The sequence below is a fragment of the Corvus hawaiiensis genome, chromosome 19 (assembly GCF_020740725.1).
Source record: "Corvus hawaiiensis isolate bCorHaw1 chromosome 19, bCorHaw1.pri.cur, whole genome shotgun sequence".
NCBI classification, from domain to species: domain Eukaryota; kingdom Metazoa; phylum Chordata; class Aves; order Passeriformes; family Corvidae; genus Corvus; species Corvus hawaiiensis.
Genome location: NC_063231.1, coordinates 2,738,892 through 2,755,637, shown reverse-complemented (window position 1 = coordinate 2,755,637; position 16,746 = coordinate 2,738,892). Strand labels below are relative to the sequence as shown.

The window sequence follows — 16,746 nt, the reverse complement described above, 5'->3', positions numbered from 1 at the left end:
TGTGTGTGTGTGAGGGCTGAGCAGTGATTTGGGCATCTGCCCATCGTGCCACCAACCTTGGACACCTCAGCTGCGGAGCTCAGGAGCCAGATGGGCACTTTGGGGAGTTGGTAGCTTTATCTTGTGGGGAAATTGTGATGGACAGTGACCAGAGGAAGATCACGTAGCTAGAGTGCTTCCTGACAGTGGAACTGACTCATACCACGGGGTAGGGGGGGAACAGTACCCGACTGGCAGCACTGGAAACCAAGAACTCCGGCAAGATTTTGCCTGGTTCTTCCAGAAAGTGGCAGAGTTTCCTCTGCTGCCCCCAGCTTAGCTGCCAGCACAGCTGGGCAGGAGGAGAGGCTGAGTCCTCACTCACACAGAATCTGATTGTGCCAGGGCTCGGATGACGCATTCCCAGTAATTCTTGCCAGCCAAAAGGCACTGCCCTTTGTGTGAATACCTTCCCACACACCACAGAGAACACACACACGGGAGTGTGTGCTCACACATGAATGTGCCCAGAGTGTCACCTGTACATATCCTGAGCAGGCACTCACACCACGCTGTCCATGAGCCAATCCCACCCAACACCGCTGGTATTCTCCCTGTGTGCCCAGGACACAGGAACAGATTGTACAGGCACATTTACACCCCCAGCCATGTGCACATCACACACTTCACATCCACGTTTCCATGTCCCATGGGGAGCACCCATGTTCCCCACACGTGTGCAGCTCTTTCTCAGGGCAGTGCCTTCTCCACCACGGTGTTTGTGACTGCTCTCAATTTAGGATCTATGTTCTCACACTTGAGGGGAGCAGGCTGGCTCTGAGCTCAGAGCAGAGCTTTTTCCATGAACAGCAATGCCCTGAAGGCACAGACTGCTTTCCCAATTGCTTTGCTGCCCTTGTGGAAGTGTTTTATCTTTAGCTCTGCTCTTTCATAGCATCCAGACAAGCCAGGGCTTTGGCAGGCCTTTCCCCTGTGTCTGCTCAGTCATTCCCATGTGGAATTCCCCTGTAAGTCACGGCAGCTGCTGGATCAGACACTCTGCTCCATGCAGATGATGAGCAACCTCTGTCATTCCACACTGGTATCAAAGTTATCCTGCCTCATGCTTCAAGGTATCAGCTGAAGGAGAGTTCCTCATGTTTGCAGTGTCTCATAACTCAGGGGCTGAGGTGCTATTTGGTTCTGCCAAACCAAGCTCAGATGCTGGTGCCCCTCTGAAATGCCACGGGTGACAAACTCCAGTAGCACATATGGTCCTGGAGGCAAAAGGCAGCAGAAGGCGAGTTCAGAGTGGACTCAGGAAGGAAGAGAAAGGACAGCAAAGGCATGCAGGCATTTTGATGATGCTAGTGAACAAAAGTGCTTCTTTTGTTCTCTCTGAGAGAGACAGATACTGGCAGGAGTACATGCAAGGAACTCTTTGGGTCATAATATCAGAGTAAGGAGCACATGAAAAGATGTGGCTCATTTTCTTGGTTTGATGGGTAAAACAGGAAAACTTGTTATAATCTACAACGGTTCCTCTGAATCATTTGCAGTTTAAAACAAAACAACTCGGTTTGTTACACAAGTGGTGCTGGAAGGACTCAGAAATACTCCAGGTGTGGTGCTAAGTAAAGGATCAACTACCAACAACTGCCCATGCCCCACAAACTTAAAAGAATAAAAATGGTCATTTCATCCCAAAATACTGGCTTTAACAGTTCCACTGAGGAATACTGGTGTCTTATTCATGAGAAACATTTGAAATCTGGGTCTTTAAGTGAGTTCAAAAATAAAATGGTCTTGCAGGAGATCCAGGAGAAATAACTCTGAGGAGCTCACACTGAGGTGTGAACTCTTCAGCCTTGCTAACCTCCAAAGATTCCATTCCATTTAAATCCTTCCGATCCCCCAAACACCCCCTCACAGGCCAGGTGTGGGGTTCTTCCTATTTCTAGTCTTCTCTGGCAAGCTATGATGAAGCTTATGGATATTCCTCTATTACAAAGCTACTTCGTGTAACTTCTACAGAAGATGTCCAAGGTAAATTCAGGTTTGTTAACATCTGTGAGTGACCCACAGCACCAAACACATGGTCAGAGATGACCTGAGATTTCACCTGTGCCCAGGTGAACCACCCCAGCAGTTAATGCTCTTGGGCAGATCTGCCACGTGAAACATGAGGCATTTAAATCAGATTATAGAGGCTTGTCTAGGGCAGACACTCCTGGGCCTCTAATCACGAAACCCATACTTGTGGAAAGCAAAGAATTCTCCAGTCCTTGACACAGCCTGGCTGGTTTTTGTGTGAATTTGTTGGTCAAGAAAGCAAGGGACTTGAACAGAAGGAAGAGTGGTGGAGACCACCGGCAGCAGCTGTGCAGGCTCCCTCTGGATTTCTGACTCCCCAAGTTCTTCCTGGCCTTTCTGCCCCCCAGATAATGCAGAAAGACATTCTCTGGGGAGTCCCCTTTACCTCCTGCTTTGTACAGTAAATGCAGTGGCATTTATGTAGCTGCAAGTTTCCATGGGTATTCATACCCCACGCAGTGGGTAAATGATGCTATAGTGGAAATACACTTGTGGTCATCATAGCACAGGACAATAGTGCGTGTCCATGGGCTCTCCAGAGCCCACAGATCCCTCCCAGCCTCTCACACTGAGTGTATCCAGGCCGGGGAAAGGTCTGCTGAAAGCTGGTTTTGCCCCTCGGGTCTCTTCGTGAAGCTCCGCAAGCTGTTATCTTTTCAACAGACCCACCCCGATTCTTTAGTTTCTCTTGTGGAAAGCACTGCCAAGGGAATCCCCCCCTTTTTTTAAAAAGTCACATTTCCTACGTGGTTGCCCCTTCTTCACACATCAGAAGTTGAATCATCCAACACAAAAGGCATGTGGTGAGTAAGCCACCTTTCTATGTAAAGAAGCTGGGGACGGCCCTGAGGGGAAGGAAGGGGTAACGTAAGTGAAGCAAGTGGCAAGTGGAGGCTCGGTTTCAGCACGCAGTTCCTTCCAGGAAGATTTCAAAGCAGTTTACCAAAAAAAAAAAAAAAAAAAAAAAAAAAAAAAAAAAAAAAATTGTGCAAACTGTGGCATAGAGAGGGTGCGACTTAAGCTCAGGTCTGCCAGCAAGGCAATGGTTAAAGGAATATCTCCAGAGTCCATTGTCCTGCCTGGTGGGGCACAAGCACTCAAAATGAGAAGCTTCCTTAGCAGCTTCCTAGGAAGAGCTGTGAGCGCAAACGGGCAGCATTTGTTTCCTGTAATTCCTGGGCTTTCCAGGAAAGCTAAGGAAAGAAGTGGCAAAGAGGAAGGAAAAAAGCCAAGCAGAGAAAGACCTTATGCACCCTGCCTTAGAGATGAAGCCTGGGAGGATGCAGCTGGCTTCACACCTGACCTGGATGATGCTGAGCCCTCTCCAGGGAACATCGTCATCCAAGGCAGGAATAGCCCCTGCCACTGTGCAGCGCACTGAGAGCCATGCTCCTGTGCCAGCAGATAGGGAATGGAGTACCCAGGAGTTTCGGAGAGCTCCCTACGTGAAGGGAAGAGGGATGGGGAGGTCAAGGACACCCCAGCACTTAACTGACTCAATTGTAGAAACTCAGGAGTCCTCTGCAGCTGGGGAGGTGAGATGAGAGGTGAGTCAAATATCTTAAAACTTAGTTTTAAAACTTAAATCAGAGCTCAGGAATGACTGGCTTCCACATCTGTACCAAGACCACCAGGATGTGCTCCGTGGATCACTGTATTAATTTTATACCACATCCTGTTCTCCTATGAGAAACGCTTTTTTTTTTTCTTTGGTAAGGCCCTGTGAAATAATTCCCATGGAGTTTATCTCCATGTGGGACCATCCTCTAAGGTGTGAACACTGATACTCACTGCAGATTTTGAAGGTCCTTCCACTTGGGGCCAAGTGACATTTCCTTATTCTAAACTCACCTCGCAGTTTCCTCACTTATTTCTTCCTTTTTCTAAGTTATGATTAATGTTGGAAAAAAAGCAGAAAAACATTGAGAGGAAAACTCAGCAGATATCAAAGGCCAAGAGATATAAGGAGAGACAAATGTGTGATGCAGTCTTTGCACTACAGTGGTGTAACCGATTATAGTTAAATTTATTAAACAAATGACAAAAAGAACAGCTGTGCTTAGGGCTGGGTTGAATGAAGTGTGGGATTTTCAGTCCTTGGGATTTTCAGTCCTTGCAGGTCCCTCAGCCTATGAGTTCTACTCCTCACAAGGAGGATTGCCATTGAAAATAATGTCTTTGCTCCTTTTAACTCAGTATCAGATAAAGATTCCCACTCTCTTTTGCTCACTATACAGCCCTGTGAGAGGCCAGACCTGGGGTGTTTGCCCTGCAGTACCGGGAAGCTCTTCTCAGCCAGGCAGAGAGGAAGGACGTGCCAATTTTTCAAAGTGTTTTAACAAAATGACTCTTTCTGCACCGAGAACAAAACCTGCTTAGCTGGCAAGCGCCATCCTGCCCCCCTGACCGAGGGCTGACCTCCCTGGGCCGCTCGCCTGGCAGCTTCCCTGCAGCCATGGGGGCGGCTGAGCCTGAGGCTCGTTTCCACAGAATCCCAGAATTGGAAGGGACCTCTGGAGATTATCCAGTCCAACCCCCCCGCCAAGGCAGGGTCATCCAGAGCAGGTGACACAGGAACATGTCCAGGTGGGTTTGGGGTGTCTCCACAGAGGGAGGCTCCATAATCTCCCTGGGCAGCTGCTCCAGGGCTCTGCCACCCTCCATGGAAAGAAGTTCTTCCTCAGGTTGAAGTGGAGCTTCCCGTGTTTCAGTTTATGGCCATTGCTCCTCATTTTGTCACTGGGTACCACTGAAAAGGATCCGGCATCATCCTCTTGGCACCTGCCTTGGAGATATTTATATGCATTAATGAGATCGCCTCTCAGTCTTCTCTAAACAGGCCCATGAGAAGCCAGCAACGGGGACTGGGAAAGGGACAGGGATGAGCATGAGGCAGGGACAGGAGTGGCTGTGTCAATTCCTGTGTCCAATGCTGGGCCCCTCAGTTCAGGAAGAACATTAAAGGGCTGGAGCATGTCTGGAGAAGGGAATGGAGCTGGGAAGGGACTGGAGAACCATGAGTAGCTGAGGGAATTCTGGGGGCTCAGCCTGGAGAAAAGGAGGCTCAGGGGGGACCTTCTCACTCTATAATCCCTGACAGGAGGGTGTGGCCAGGTGGGGGTCAGGCTTTGCTCCTAGGAAACAAGGGACAAGACAAGAGGGAACAGCCTCAAGCTGCTCCAGGGGAGGTTGAGGTTGGATAATTTTTTTTATAGAAAGGGTAATTAGACATTGGAATGGACTGCCCAGGGAGGTGCTTAAGGAAAGACTGGATGTGGCAACTGGTGCCATGGTCCAGTTGACAAGGAGGTGATCAGTCATAGGTTGGACTGGATGACCTCAAAGGGCTTTTCCAACCTAACTGATTCCATGTTTCTGTGATTTAGTCTCTTCTGCCATGCCTACAGTGAGAGGACTGGTGGACATGGCCTCAAGCTGAGACACGGGAGATTCAGATTCGAGATCAGGAAAAAAAAAAATCACTGTTAGGGTGGTCTGGCATTGGAAGAGGCTGCCCAGGAAGGTGGTGGAGTCACCATCCCTGAAGGTGTTCGAGAAACATCTGGGCCTGGTGCTGGGTGATGTGGTTTTGTGGTTTCAGGGTTACAGTGGCAGTGCTGGGTGGATGGTTGGACTTGATCTTAAATCTCCTCCAAACCTTAATGACTCCATGAAATCATTCTCCACCTTATTTTCCATTACAATGCACGTTAAAATTATGATCATGTGCATCTACAAACCTTTAACTCCATTACACAGCAGCACCCTGTGCCTGAATACTCTTTCACTGTGTTTCCTCGTGAGCAGCCTGGCACCTGCCAGGAGGTACAGCCTGGATCTCCTCCAGGAAGGGTGCTGGAAAATCGCAATTTCAAGCTCCGGTTCAAAGCGAGTTGGGGGATTTCTTGAGGAAAAGGCAGAAAGAGTTTTACAAGTAAACTGTCAGTCTGGTTAAAAGGAGCTCTGCCTGCCAGAGCTCAAGGAGCGCTCTGACAAGGCTCCCAGGCACCTGGTGGGGTTGCGGGGCTGTGCTGTGCAAGGCCGAGGGTCGGACTGGACGCTGCTGCGAACTCCCCTTCCACCACCGCTGCCGGCCGCTCCCGCCATTTCCTGTGAGGGGCAGGGGAGGGGCGGAGCCCCGGCTGGGGGCGGGGCACGCGCGCGTCACGCGCCGGGCGGGAGCGTGCGAGGCGGGCGTGGCGGACGCGCAGGCGCGGTGCGGGGAGCGCGCGGTGCGGCGAGGGCGGCCGGCGCTCCCCTCGCTGGCAGCGCTCGCTAAGATGGCGGATTTCCTGCCGTCCCGCTCCGCGCTGTCCGGCTGCTTCCCCGGCTGCCTCCTCACCAGCGGCGAGGCCGAGCAGCAGCGCAAGTCCAAGGAGATCGACAAGTGCCTCAACCGCGAGAAGACCTATGTGAAGCGCCTCGTCAAGATCCTGCTGCTGGGCGCAGGCGAGAGCGGCAAGTCCACCTTCCTCAAGCAGATGCGGATCATCCACGGGCAGGACTGGGACCGCGCGGCCCGCGAGGAGTTCCGCGCCACCATCTACAGCAACGTGATCAAGGGTGGGTGAAGGGCGGCGGGGACGGGCCGCCCTGCGAGCGCCGGGCCCGACCGGGGCGGGGGAAGGCGGCTCGGGCGGGTCCCGCGGGCTGGGGGAGCCGCGGGGCCGCCACCGCCTCCTCCTCCCGCGCTGTCCCGGCGCCTCATCCTTCCCCGGGGGCCGGCGAGCAGCCCCTCCGGGCCCGCGGGGTTGTCACCGCGCCGCCCGGGTGCGGCCCGCGGGGCGGCTCCGGCGCCCGGCCCCGGGAGCAGCGGTTTGAGCCCGTATGGTCCCGGGCTTTGCCTTTTGCTCGGGCGCTGGAACGAGGCCAGAGAAGGGCAGCAGAGCTGGGGAAGGGGCTGGAGCATAAGGGGCGGCTGAGGGAGCTGGGGGGCTCAGCCTGAAGAGCGGGGGTGACCTTACGGCTCTCTACAACTACTGAAAGGATGTTGTAGCCAGGTGGGGATCAGGCTCTGCTCCCAGGGAACCAGCGGTAGGATGAGGGGACAGTCTTAAGCTGCACCAGAGGACATTAGCAAGAGTTTCTTCACTTCAGACACTGGAATGGGCTGCCCAGGGAGGTGGTGGAGTCACTGTCGCTGGAGGTGTTTAAGACTGGACGTGGCACTTGATGTCAAGTCTGGTTGACAAGGTGGTGTTGGGTCATAGGTTGGACTGAATGATCTCAGAGGTCTTTTCCAACCTAATTGATTCCGTGATTTCCTGGTAATGCGATGGCAGTAATGAGCGGTAATGGATGGGGGGAGAAGATGCACCTGGAAGTGCGTGAGGAGGAGCCGAGCCCTGTGCTCTCAGCATTTCACTGCAGTGGAAGAATTGCTGCCGTTGTGTTGGAAACTCGGCTGACACATCAATTAACAGCAACCCGCAGGCAGAGCCTCTCTACATAGATGCTTTGCCAAAGCCTCCACACATGCTTTAGGGGAGTGGACGCTTGATTTCGCTGCTGTCATCCTGACTTCATTGGTCATCCTCACTTATTTGCTCTCTTATCTAAATCGCTCGTTGGATTTTCAGCGTGGGCTGTGTAATAGTTGGTCAAAATCTTAATGAAGTTTCTCAAAACAGCAAAGTGTTGCCAGACCTCAGCCCCTGAAAATCCAACTATTCTCAAAGAGAATTGTTTTACAAACCTGCTTATGAATCAAGCCTGGAAGAACTCTTGATAGCAAGGCAGTAGAAATCATGAGCATGTATGTCAACCAGGTTAAAGTTTATTAATAAAGGTACTTCAAACTCTGTGACAAAGTATGCACGTAGGAACTGCATATCTGTCTGGGAGGCTGTTTTCCTGCAGTCATGGATAGATTTGACAGATACTTGCCTTTGACAGAGAGAAAAGCCTTGGAAAGGGAGTGAACCTTGACAAAACACTTCAGCACTGAATGAGTATGTTACTATACAGTCATTTGTTGCCACAACTCAATTTCCTTGTATCTCTTCCCATGCCTTTACAGTTGCTTATTCTTTCTGGAATTTTCTTTTTATTTTTTCATTGATAAATTTAGTACTAGAAATCAGTTCCCCGCATTTCCCTTATCAATATGAGCAGAGTGGGTTTAAAGCCTTTAGAAGACTCTAAAAAGAAGCTTAAAATACTCCTTTTCTTCTAGAGAATATTAACCAAAACAGCCATGAAAGTGTGGGGAAGCCTTTAGCTGATACAACTCCTTCTGCACTTAAGCTGTAGAAACATACTTTTAGAAAGTACAATAATTTTAGTATGTATCGTAATATCTCTGAAAATGTTAAAGGTGGTGATAGAAATACTCTCGTGATAGAGATTCTCTGTATAATTTGATATAACTGGGTACCAAGTTGATAAGAACACAAAAGCTAGAGAACCTTAAAGCAAGACATCAGGTGGTTCAACATATTTTGAAATAAACTTTAAAGCATACTTTGTCTTGTATTCATGCCAAGTGAAAGAGTTTGGTAGCACAGACTGGAGATTTAGTAATTAAAAATAACACTTTTTCAAGAGTTAAACTTGTACTGTGGATATCACCCTGTTGATTGTGGTCATGTTCTTGAGATAGCAAATCTGGGGGTTGATATTACCTGTAAATGTAGTGGTTTGAGTCAGTTTTTTGGACACTTCCTGATTCCCTACGGGTGGATGTTCCGACTGAGCTTTGTGCAGAGTAAGTGCATTGTTTGCCTCTGTGCAGATTGTGTGCTGGTGAAACAGTAGATGCTGAGAAACTCTGCTCACAGTGCTCTTCCTTGTCGTTCAAGGTGTGCGAGTCCTCGTGGATGCCAGAGAGAAACTCCATATCCCTTGGGGAGATCCTGCCAACCAGAGCAACGGGGACAAAGTGATGGCTTTCGACACGCGCGCGGTCACCGTGGTGCAGGGCATGGTGGAGACCGGTGTTTTTTTAGACTACCTTCCGGCCATCCGAGCCCTGTGGGCAGACAGTGGCATCCAGCACGCGTATGACAGGCGCAGGGAGTTCCAGCTGGTAAGAGTTGGCCTTCAGTGTTTTTAACTGTCTGTGTGTGATTTGGTTCCTGTGTTGCTTCTCTGTGAAACGCCAACCAAGCCGCTTCCTTACGCATTTTTGCATGGTTGACTTACTCTGTGGTGTTGCACACAGCTGCATTTGGCTACTTCCACCCCTTTTTTTAATAATAATAAAGGAGATTCTGACGTAATTGTCCTCATTTCATATGTGGGAAAGCTGAGGTATTGAGGGCTTTTAAGTTCTGTAACAAAGCTGGTACCTGCACAGTATTTTTACTATATGATTATTACCACCCTTTGTTAACTGGTGCATCAACTTAAAAAACCAAACTAAACAAAAAATAATGGTTTGCAGAAAAGGCAGGCTTAATAGTAATGTGCTTTTAAAAGAAAAGATATGCATGGGTTAATGAGAAGAATTTAAAAACCACTCCCTTCTCTATTCCAGTTTGAGCAATCTAGCAAACATTCCCTCTGTATACTTCCTGTTTAATCTTGAATGTCTGTGTTAATGCTCCTGTAATGAGATTTTTGTTACATTGAAGTTCTCAGCTGAAGATGGAATACACAATTTAATAGTGGGGTAGAGATGGAGTATAGAATTCAGTAGTGGGGTTGGAAAGAAAAAAGAAACCTCTTGATTCTTGAGCTGCATCTCGAACTGTCTGTGACAGCTGAAGTCCCTTTGCGCCATTCCCATGCAAATGCTGCAAAAAGAAACGAAAAATTGGGTTTAAATTTGATTGTTGGTTTATAGACTTGTGTATGGCAGTGGCATTGGGTTTTGTAGGGATGGGGGTTGAGAACCTTAAAATAGATTAAATCTGTTCTTGCAGGTCTCTCAAACATAAGTGGCTTTGTATTTTTATGTCTTAAAAATAACCTTTGTGTTAGTGTGAATCCGAACAATAGCTCGTGATGTCTCCTGTTGAGCTATTATGAGTGGTTGTGTAATCATACCCTGACTTAAAGAGGTTGTGTAAATATTCTATAAATATGTATTGCCCTGATCATGGAATGTCTTCTGGAGATTGCAGAATGGGCAGGTGCTCCAGTGGCCTATCACCTGCCCAGCCCTGGGCTGAGCTCTGTAAATAAGTTCCTAAGGAGACCTGTTGCTCCTTGAGTTTCACCTTCAAGTGATCATAAAAGAGTAATTGCTCTTCTGTAGTCAAGATCCTGGTGCAGATGTGACTTCTAGTGGTGTAATTGCTGTGCTGGAGGGATCTGCTCTAAAATCTGTTCAATAAAACAGTTTTGTCTTCAATTAAACATGTTTAGTGACTTGAGGCTGTGTAGCAAAGGGAAGGGAGCAATTACTGTTCTGTCATCTTGAGGCTCTGGGAAGTGGCTTCTTTACATAACTGAAACGTGCACAGTTTCACTTTGAGTGAGATGTGAATAATTTGTTCTTCTTACAGAAGTCTTACAGAAAAAAAGCTGTTGCTTTTTTCTGTGAATCCCTAAATCTATGTAGTTCTCTGCAAAAATATATGTTTATCGTGTTGTGCTTTAGGCACAACTCAGGAATATTTTTGAAGTGCTCTTAATAGTTGAGTACTGCCATAATAATTTTTGAAAGCAAGGTAATTATTTATACTTACATTACTTTATTTCCTAAATCCTTTCAAAATCTCAGCTGGACATATTTATGCCAAGTTATAAACATGAAGAAAAAAAAAAAAAAGGCAGCTGAATGATGTCATTGTGTTGAGTGCAGGCAGTGTGATCTGCGCTGGCCAAGCATGAAGTCTCAGTTTTATCCCAGTAAGCTTCAGCTTAAGTTCTGCCAGAGCTCCATGTGGGCGGCAGAACAGAGGGAAGCTCCTGGAGCAGTGTGGCTTTTTGCTGTACCTGCTACAGGCTTTGCAGGAGAGCGTTCAGAGAGCTGAGGTCTGTGCTGGGACAAGGAAGGAGGACACAAATGGTTAAGGAGGGAGTGACAGGCGTGTCCCAGTCAGGAGGTAGAGCAGGGGGAAGTTGGGAGAGACACAGACAGTTCAAGCGTGTCAAGTACTGACTCTTGAAGTGAAGGCTCCAGACTAAAGATTTGTAGCACTGTAGAATGGGGAAAAAGAGGAAAATAATGTTCTGCTTCCAGTTTAGCTGCTTGTGGCAAAAAAATGTAATGAAAGGATAGCAGCAATCGTTAGATGAGTAGGAGAGAGGGAAAAGTGGCACAAAAATACTGTAAAGTGCTGAGACTGACATGGTAGAGGAGCATTTCTGGACTGTTACCTGCTCTAACTTCTTTTCAGACTTTTGAGTGAGTTTAACTTTTTTAACTGGACCAAGTTTGACACTGCACTGAAAAACACGGCTCATACTAAGAGAGCACAGGCAGAAACACTGGGGAAATGTTGTTTGCCATGGGAAGAGGACACTTTGGGACAGAGGTAGAGGTGAGCAAATGGAAAATGGAGCAGTGATGGGTTAAGGAGTGAAAAATGTCAAAATTTACATATAAATTCTGGAGGAAAGGCAGCAAGAGTGTGTAGTGTAGAAGCCATTTGTAGCTTGGGTAGATAGGAAGTACAGAGAAAAAGGGTTTAAGATTGAAGTTCCTGCAAGAATATGGTTTAAACTTCAATATATATGCACAATATATATGTACATGTGTGATGGATTGTTGAGCTGCTCTTGCTTTTTTTGTTTTTCTTCAGTATCTTTTACTGACATTGCCACAGGTGATGCTGGGAGCGTAAGGAAACAATGTGATCTTTTTATAGCAGCAAAAAAAAAAGAACTTGGTTGTATTTTAATGGAATTAGGAATCAGCATTTCCATGTCTAGTTCACTGGAGTGTCCTTCCTCATTTTGTTCGCTCAAGTGGTCATGGGATAGCCAATATGATTTATTTTCCTTGGCCTAAAAATAGGGGCCTTCTGGCCACTAGCAGCAGCATTTATGAAAATTCATTAGGTCATGCTTGTGTAGTGCTTTAAAACTGGAAAGAGCTAATTACAGCTTAGTGCAATATGTGCCACTTCAGTGCTTCCCCCATGGTTAATGTTATAATCCCTCATATTTTATTGCAAACCAAACTCATTCAGGTGATTGTTCCACTAGCACGGGTAACTGCAGACTGTCCTGGCTCTGTAGCTGAGGCGGTTCTGTAACTTACACTGCAGATTCTGGTCATCCTCAGGCTTCTTCTCCTTCAGCCACCAGGCTTGTTTCTCTTCTGGCCTCTCAGGTGGCTGACACGGATGAGTTACAGATTTAGTCTGAATCAGCCCAACACCCTCTGACACCTCATTAACATTTCACATTTCCCGTTGCTGCTTGATTTTTACCAGAAATCTCCTGAAATGACTTGGATAAATGCAGCCATTATGGTAATTCTGCAGCATGCACACTGCTTTACCTGGGCATTTCCTAGCTTTTCTGTTTGTGCTGGTGACCTGTTCAGCATGTGGCTGTAAGGGCTCGCTGTTCTCCTGGAGGTTTGCTCTGAGGCATTGGCAGCTGAGCAGTGTTTGGCGCTGTGTAACACTGAGCAAGGCACCTGTGAGTAAGAGCAGCCTTGTACTCCCCTCTCATGTCAGTCATTTCTTGAACTTGCTGTGAGAGCTGTTAACAGAGAAGCTTTTTTTTTTTTAAATTTTTTGAAGTATTCTCCATGAGTCTTGTCATTCTCTGAGAATGGAAGAGTGTGATGAGAGCTGAGTGGCTCAATTGCATGATAAGCTTTGAATGTGTTCAGGGTTTGTTCATGTTAAAGGTAACTTTTGGGTGGGTTTTGATCTGTGCTACCAGCAGTTGTTAATCTTATACAGATACTTTTTGCCCTACTTGCAAGTTATGCTGAATGTTTGGGTGTTTTTAAGCCAGAAAGCTGCAGAGGCAGAGATGACACTTTATTTTTGTCCATATTTGCATAGAACTGCAGACATAGATGATACAGTAAGGATTATAGGATATGGACTCACCTCTGGATCACAACTTTATCTGTGACGTGTTTGCAAGAGCTAGATCAGATTATAGAAGACAGGAAAAGGCGTGTTCTGCTTGAAGTTACACTGATAGCTTTGCTGCAGCTTCCATGTAGCATTTTTCTGTTGCAGATGAGTTTTTTTGTCAAGTATTGTTCAGTTTACTGGGAGATTGTATTGTATTTTTTCTTACTCAGCTTGAGCTTTTCAGGGCTCTGCTTGAATAGTCGTGGGGCTGTTGTACATGCAAGAACATTAATTTCTACTGAAATGATGAGCCCTCAAATGGACACTGGAGAGTATTAGGAAAGTTTAATGTTCTTTCAAGTGCACAGGCAACACATCTTGAAATGTGCCTGATTATAGAGTAGGATCCTGCAGAGGTCAGTTGTGTGTGAAGCCAGGCTAGGCTGCCAGATGTTGAGGTGTTCCCCTTTTGGAGGGTGGATGCCCATCTTACGGTACAGTTGTGAGGTCAGTGCACAAAGTCCCTCTGAAGTCACAAGTGTAGAATCTGGAAAAAGAGTTGAAGTGTCTGTGCTGTGTTTGTGGCAGTGACTTCCAGAAGCTTTTCAGCAGCTTCTGTAGTGTGTTGATTTTCTTCCCAGTGTTCATCTCTTTAACCTCCCCACGCCCCTAAGTTGGAAAGTAGGCATGGCTTTCCCCTTGGGTCTCCTCTTGGATCTGGGATTGGGTGTTCATTTGTCCCACTCTGCTTGAAGGGTGCAGGAGATGAGTCTATTGGGACATGACTGAGTGCATAAACTGTTGGGAGAAGGTTTCTGAGACTGACAAGGAGGATCTTCATTACAGGCATGAGATCCAGTCAGCCAACATTTCTTTAAACATTGGCTATTTGGGCACTTAATCACATAGTTCAGAGTTAGTTTATTGAAATACAGGGTTGTAATTACAGTGAATATTGCTTAAATATCTGTGTGGAAACCCAAAAAGCTGCTGCTTTATATATGATGAAATATGAACAGTTTTTTCTCCTCTTTCCTCAATCAGTACTCTGCCAAACATCAGATCACAGGATGGCCTGTGTACAGTGAGCATGGCTCCTTAAAGCCCTTGGAAAGCCTTTGGAAAGGGCTACTTGCTCTCTCTTGGTCTTAGTGTGAAAAGGATTGATCAAAGATTGTTGCTATAACTATGGAAAGAAAAGTGCTTTACAAATTTATACTTTAAAATGAGTCATGCAAATCCTCAAAAGAGACTTGGATTTTTTGAAGATTCACTGTTTTTCCTGCCCCAGTGACAAGGTAATGCTGGCTTTGAGTTGGTATTAATAAGATTCCATATAGGGATTAACTCTAGAGTCCAGCAGTAGCAGGTTGAGTGTCCTTAGTTGAGGTTTGTGGCCAAAAACCCTTCAGTGTGTGCCAGTGCTTTGGTAGTGGGGATTGACTGTAATATTTCAGTTGAGCTGAATGATCTTCAGGTGAACTGTTATACTAATTTAACACAAAGTGCCATTTTTTATAATTTTCCAAATTGGGAGTAGGATTTCTGTTTCAGCCTCTGAGAGCCAAAATGCTGTTTCTGGGACTGCCTTATTCCATTTCTACCACTCTTCCTTTCCTGCCCGGTGACTTTTCTTGTTAGCAGCAAAAAACTGAAGTGTTTGGAGAGTGGCCTGGGTCTTGTATTGCCAGTTGATGCTGATCTGGTTTTCCTGGAGAACATCTTTGCCATATTTTCTTCAGAACATTGCTATATTTCTTTTGTTGTATTTTAATTTTTTGTTACTATGAAGCACAAATGTAATTCTGGAATTGAGAGGTCTTTCAGCAGGAGCTGTCTTGATGTGCCAGACTGAAGCAGGATGAGTTGTCTTCCAACCAGGAATGCTTTTGGAGTCCTGTATGCTACACTTGGCTTGTACAAGCCTTTATTTTCTGCATGGTTTCAGTGCAGTCTCTGAGGATGGAGTTCTTAATTAAAACTCAATCCAGATATTGAATAACCTGGTCTAGTGGAAGGGGTCCCTGCCCATGGCAGGGGGTTGGAGCAAGGGGATCTTTGAGGTCCCTTCCAACCCAAACCATTCTGGGATTCTGTGACCTGTTTATGGGGAACCACTGCTTTTAAAATGCACACTTGCACAATGCAGTGTGGGAGCAGAGGGATGTGTTCTTACACATATTCTGTCTCCAACAAGCTGTGCTGTGTTGATAGGCATGTGCCTTAGTTTCCTAAACATTTTGTTGCAGAAGAGTAGAAGGTGACCTACTTCTTGAAAAAAAAATGGATTTCTATAACCAAGCCGTGATTAAATAAGTACAAAACACAAGTGCCCCTCTGAATATGAATATTCACATACTGAGTGTATAAAGCTCTTAGCAGGTTGTTTTAAATCTGTGCAAATGTGTTAGAGGAGCTTTTGCTGCTTCTGCTGTGCAGTGTAATGTGAGCCCTTGGTACAGACATTCATTCCGAGCTCATTTCTGTGCTCGCTGCTCACCTGCAAGGTGTTACATGTTGGTACCTGTAGAGCTGTCTCGTTACAGCCTTTGGAATTTAAACAGCAATGCCTGCACTGTTCTCTGTCCACTTAGAAACGACTTCCTAAACACAAACCCAACACAGTCCCAGGACTTGTAGCTGTCAGCAAATCTGCATGCTGACAAAACATGTGGTATGAAGGCAGTGTCATCTTCCATGTCTGTGTTTTGCACCTGAGGCAAAGAATAGAGAGGAATCTTTTTGTGTGTAAATATGGGATCCTTCAGGACTAAGGTGCCATGCCAGGGGCAGTGTTGATTTGTGCTAATTTGAGTTTATTGTAACGCGGCTTCAGCCTTAGAGGCTGGTGAAGTCTGCTCTCACCAAGCACATATTACACTTAGGTTTTATTGAGTGACTGAGCTCTTTATTGTCCCAAACTTCAGTTAATGGTGAATGCTTTTATATCTTCTGGGTTCAGGCCATACCTCTTACGCAGAACTAGCAAAGGGGGAGGAAACATCAGCTTGTGGAAGCTGAGGAAGTTGCTTAAGAAAATGTGAGAAGACCCAAGTGGAGCTGACCTGACTACGTAAGAAAAGCAATAGAATAACTGAACTAGTGGGAAAGCAAGATAATCTCCATGCCAGCATTGTGTCTGCTGGCACTTTTCTTTGCTAAGTATCAGAATTATCAAATTTTGTTGAGAAGTTTGGAGGGTGCAGAACCTGCCCTTTTACAGAATAACAAGCTGTAAACTCACAGTGCTGATGGAGGCCCCCTGATACCAAGTGGTCTCTTGAAAATGGTACCAAGTGGTAGTCTGGAAAATGAACCCTTTATTTATATCTTAAAGGTGAATAAATGGGTCATAGAGCACAAAATTAGTTAACTTGGCAGCCTCAAACTGTAAACAAAATGTACATCATGCCAATAGAAATCTAAATAATCCTGGAGACTTAACACTTACATTTTATCCCAGAGTTGCCTGATGGGTTGAATTTAAATAGTAATAAAATGTTTAAGACTACATCAGCAACTAAAGAAGGTCCTAATTACTTCCAGTATCTTCTCTGCTTGCATGTCTGCATTAACAAGAAACATCAGGTAATACAGCTGGAAAAGTTGAGGAATTCTAAATACAGAAAACACCCTGAATTATCATCACAATAACTGACAACTTCAACTATTTCAGAAAAGAAAATTTTTGAACAGTAATAGGGAGTGAGCTGCCTTTTACAGCACTCAGTTCGCTGTACCA

General features: G+C 46.2%; 1 protein-coding gene across 1 annotated transcript in view; it reads left to right on the top strand.

Moving 5' to 3' along the window:
- Positions 1-6,279: 6,279 nt before the first annotated feature.
- GNA13 (G protein subunit alpha 13) overlaps positions 6,280-16,746 on the top strand; it is a 29,756-nt gene continuing 19,289 nt past the window's right edge. The window contains exons 1-2 of the mRNA XM_048323687.1: positions 6,280-6,636; positions 8,874-9,100. Coding sequence (XP_048179644.1) covers positions 6,354-6,636; positions 8,874-9,100 — 510 coding nt within the window. The 5' untranslated portion in view covers positions 6,280-6,353. The remainder of the gene's footprint in view (positions 6,637-8,873; positions 9,101-16,746) is intronic.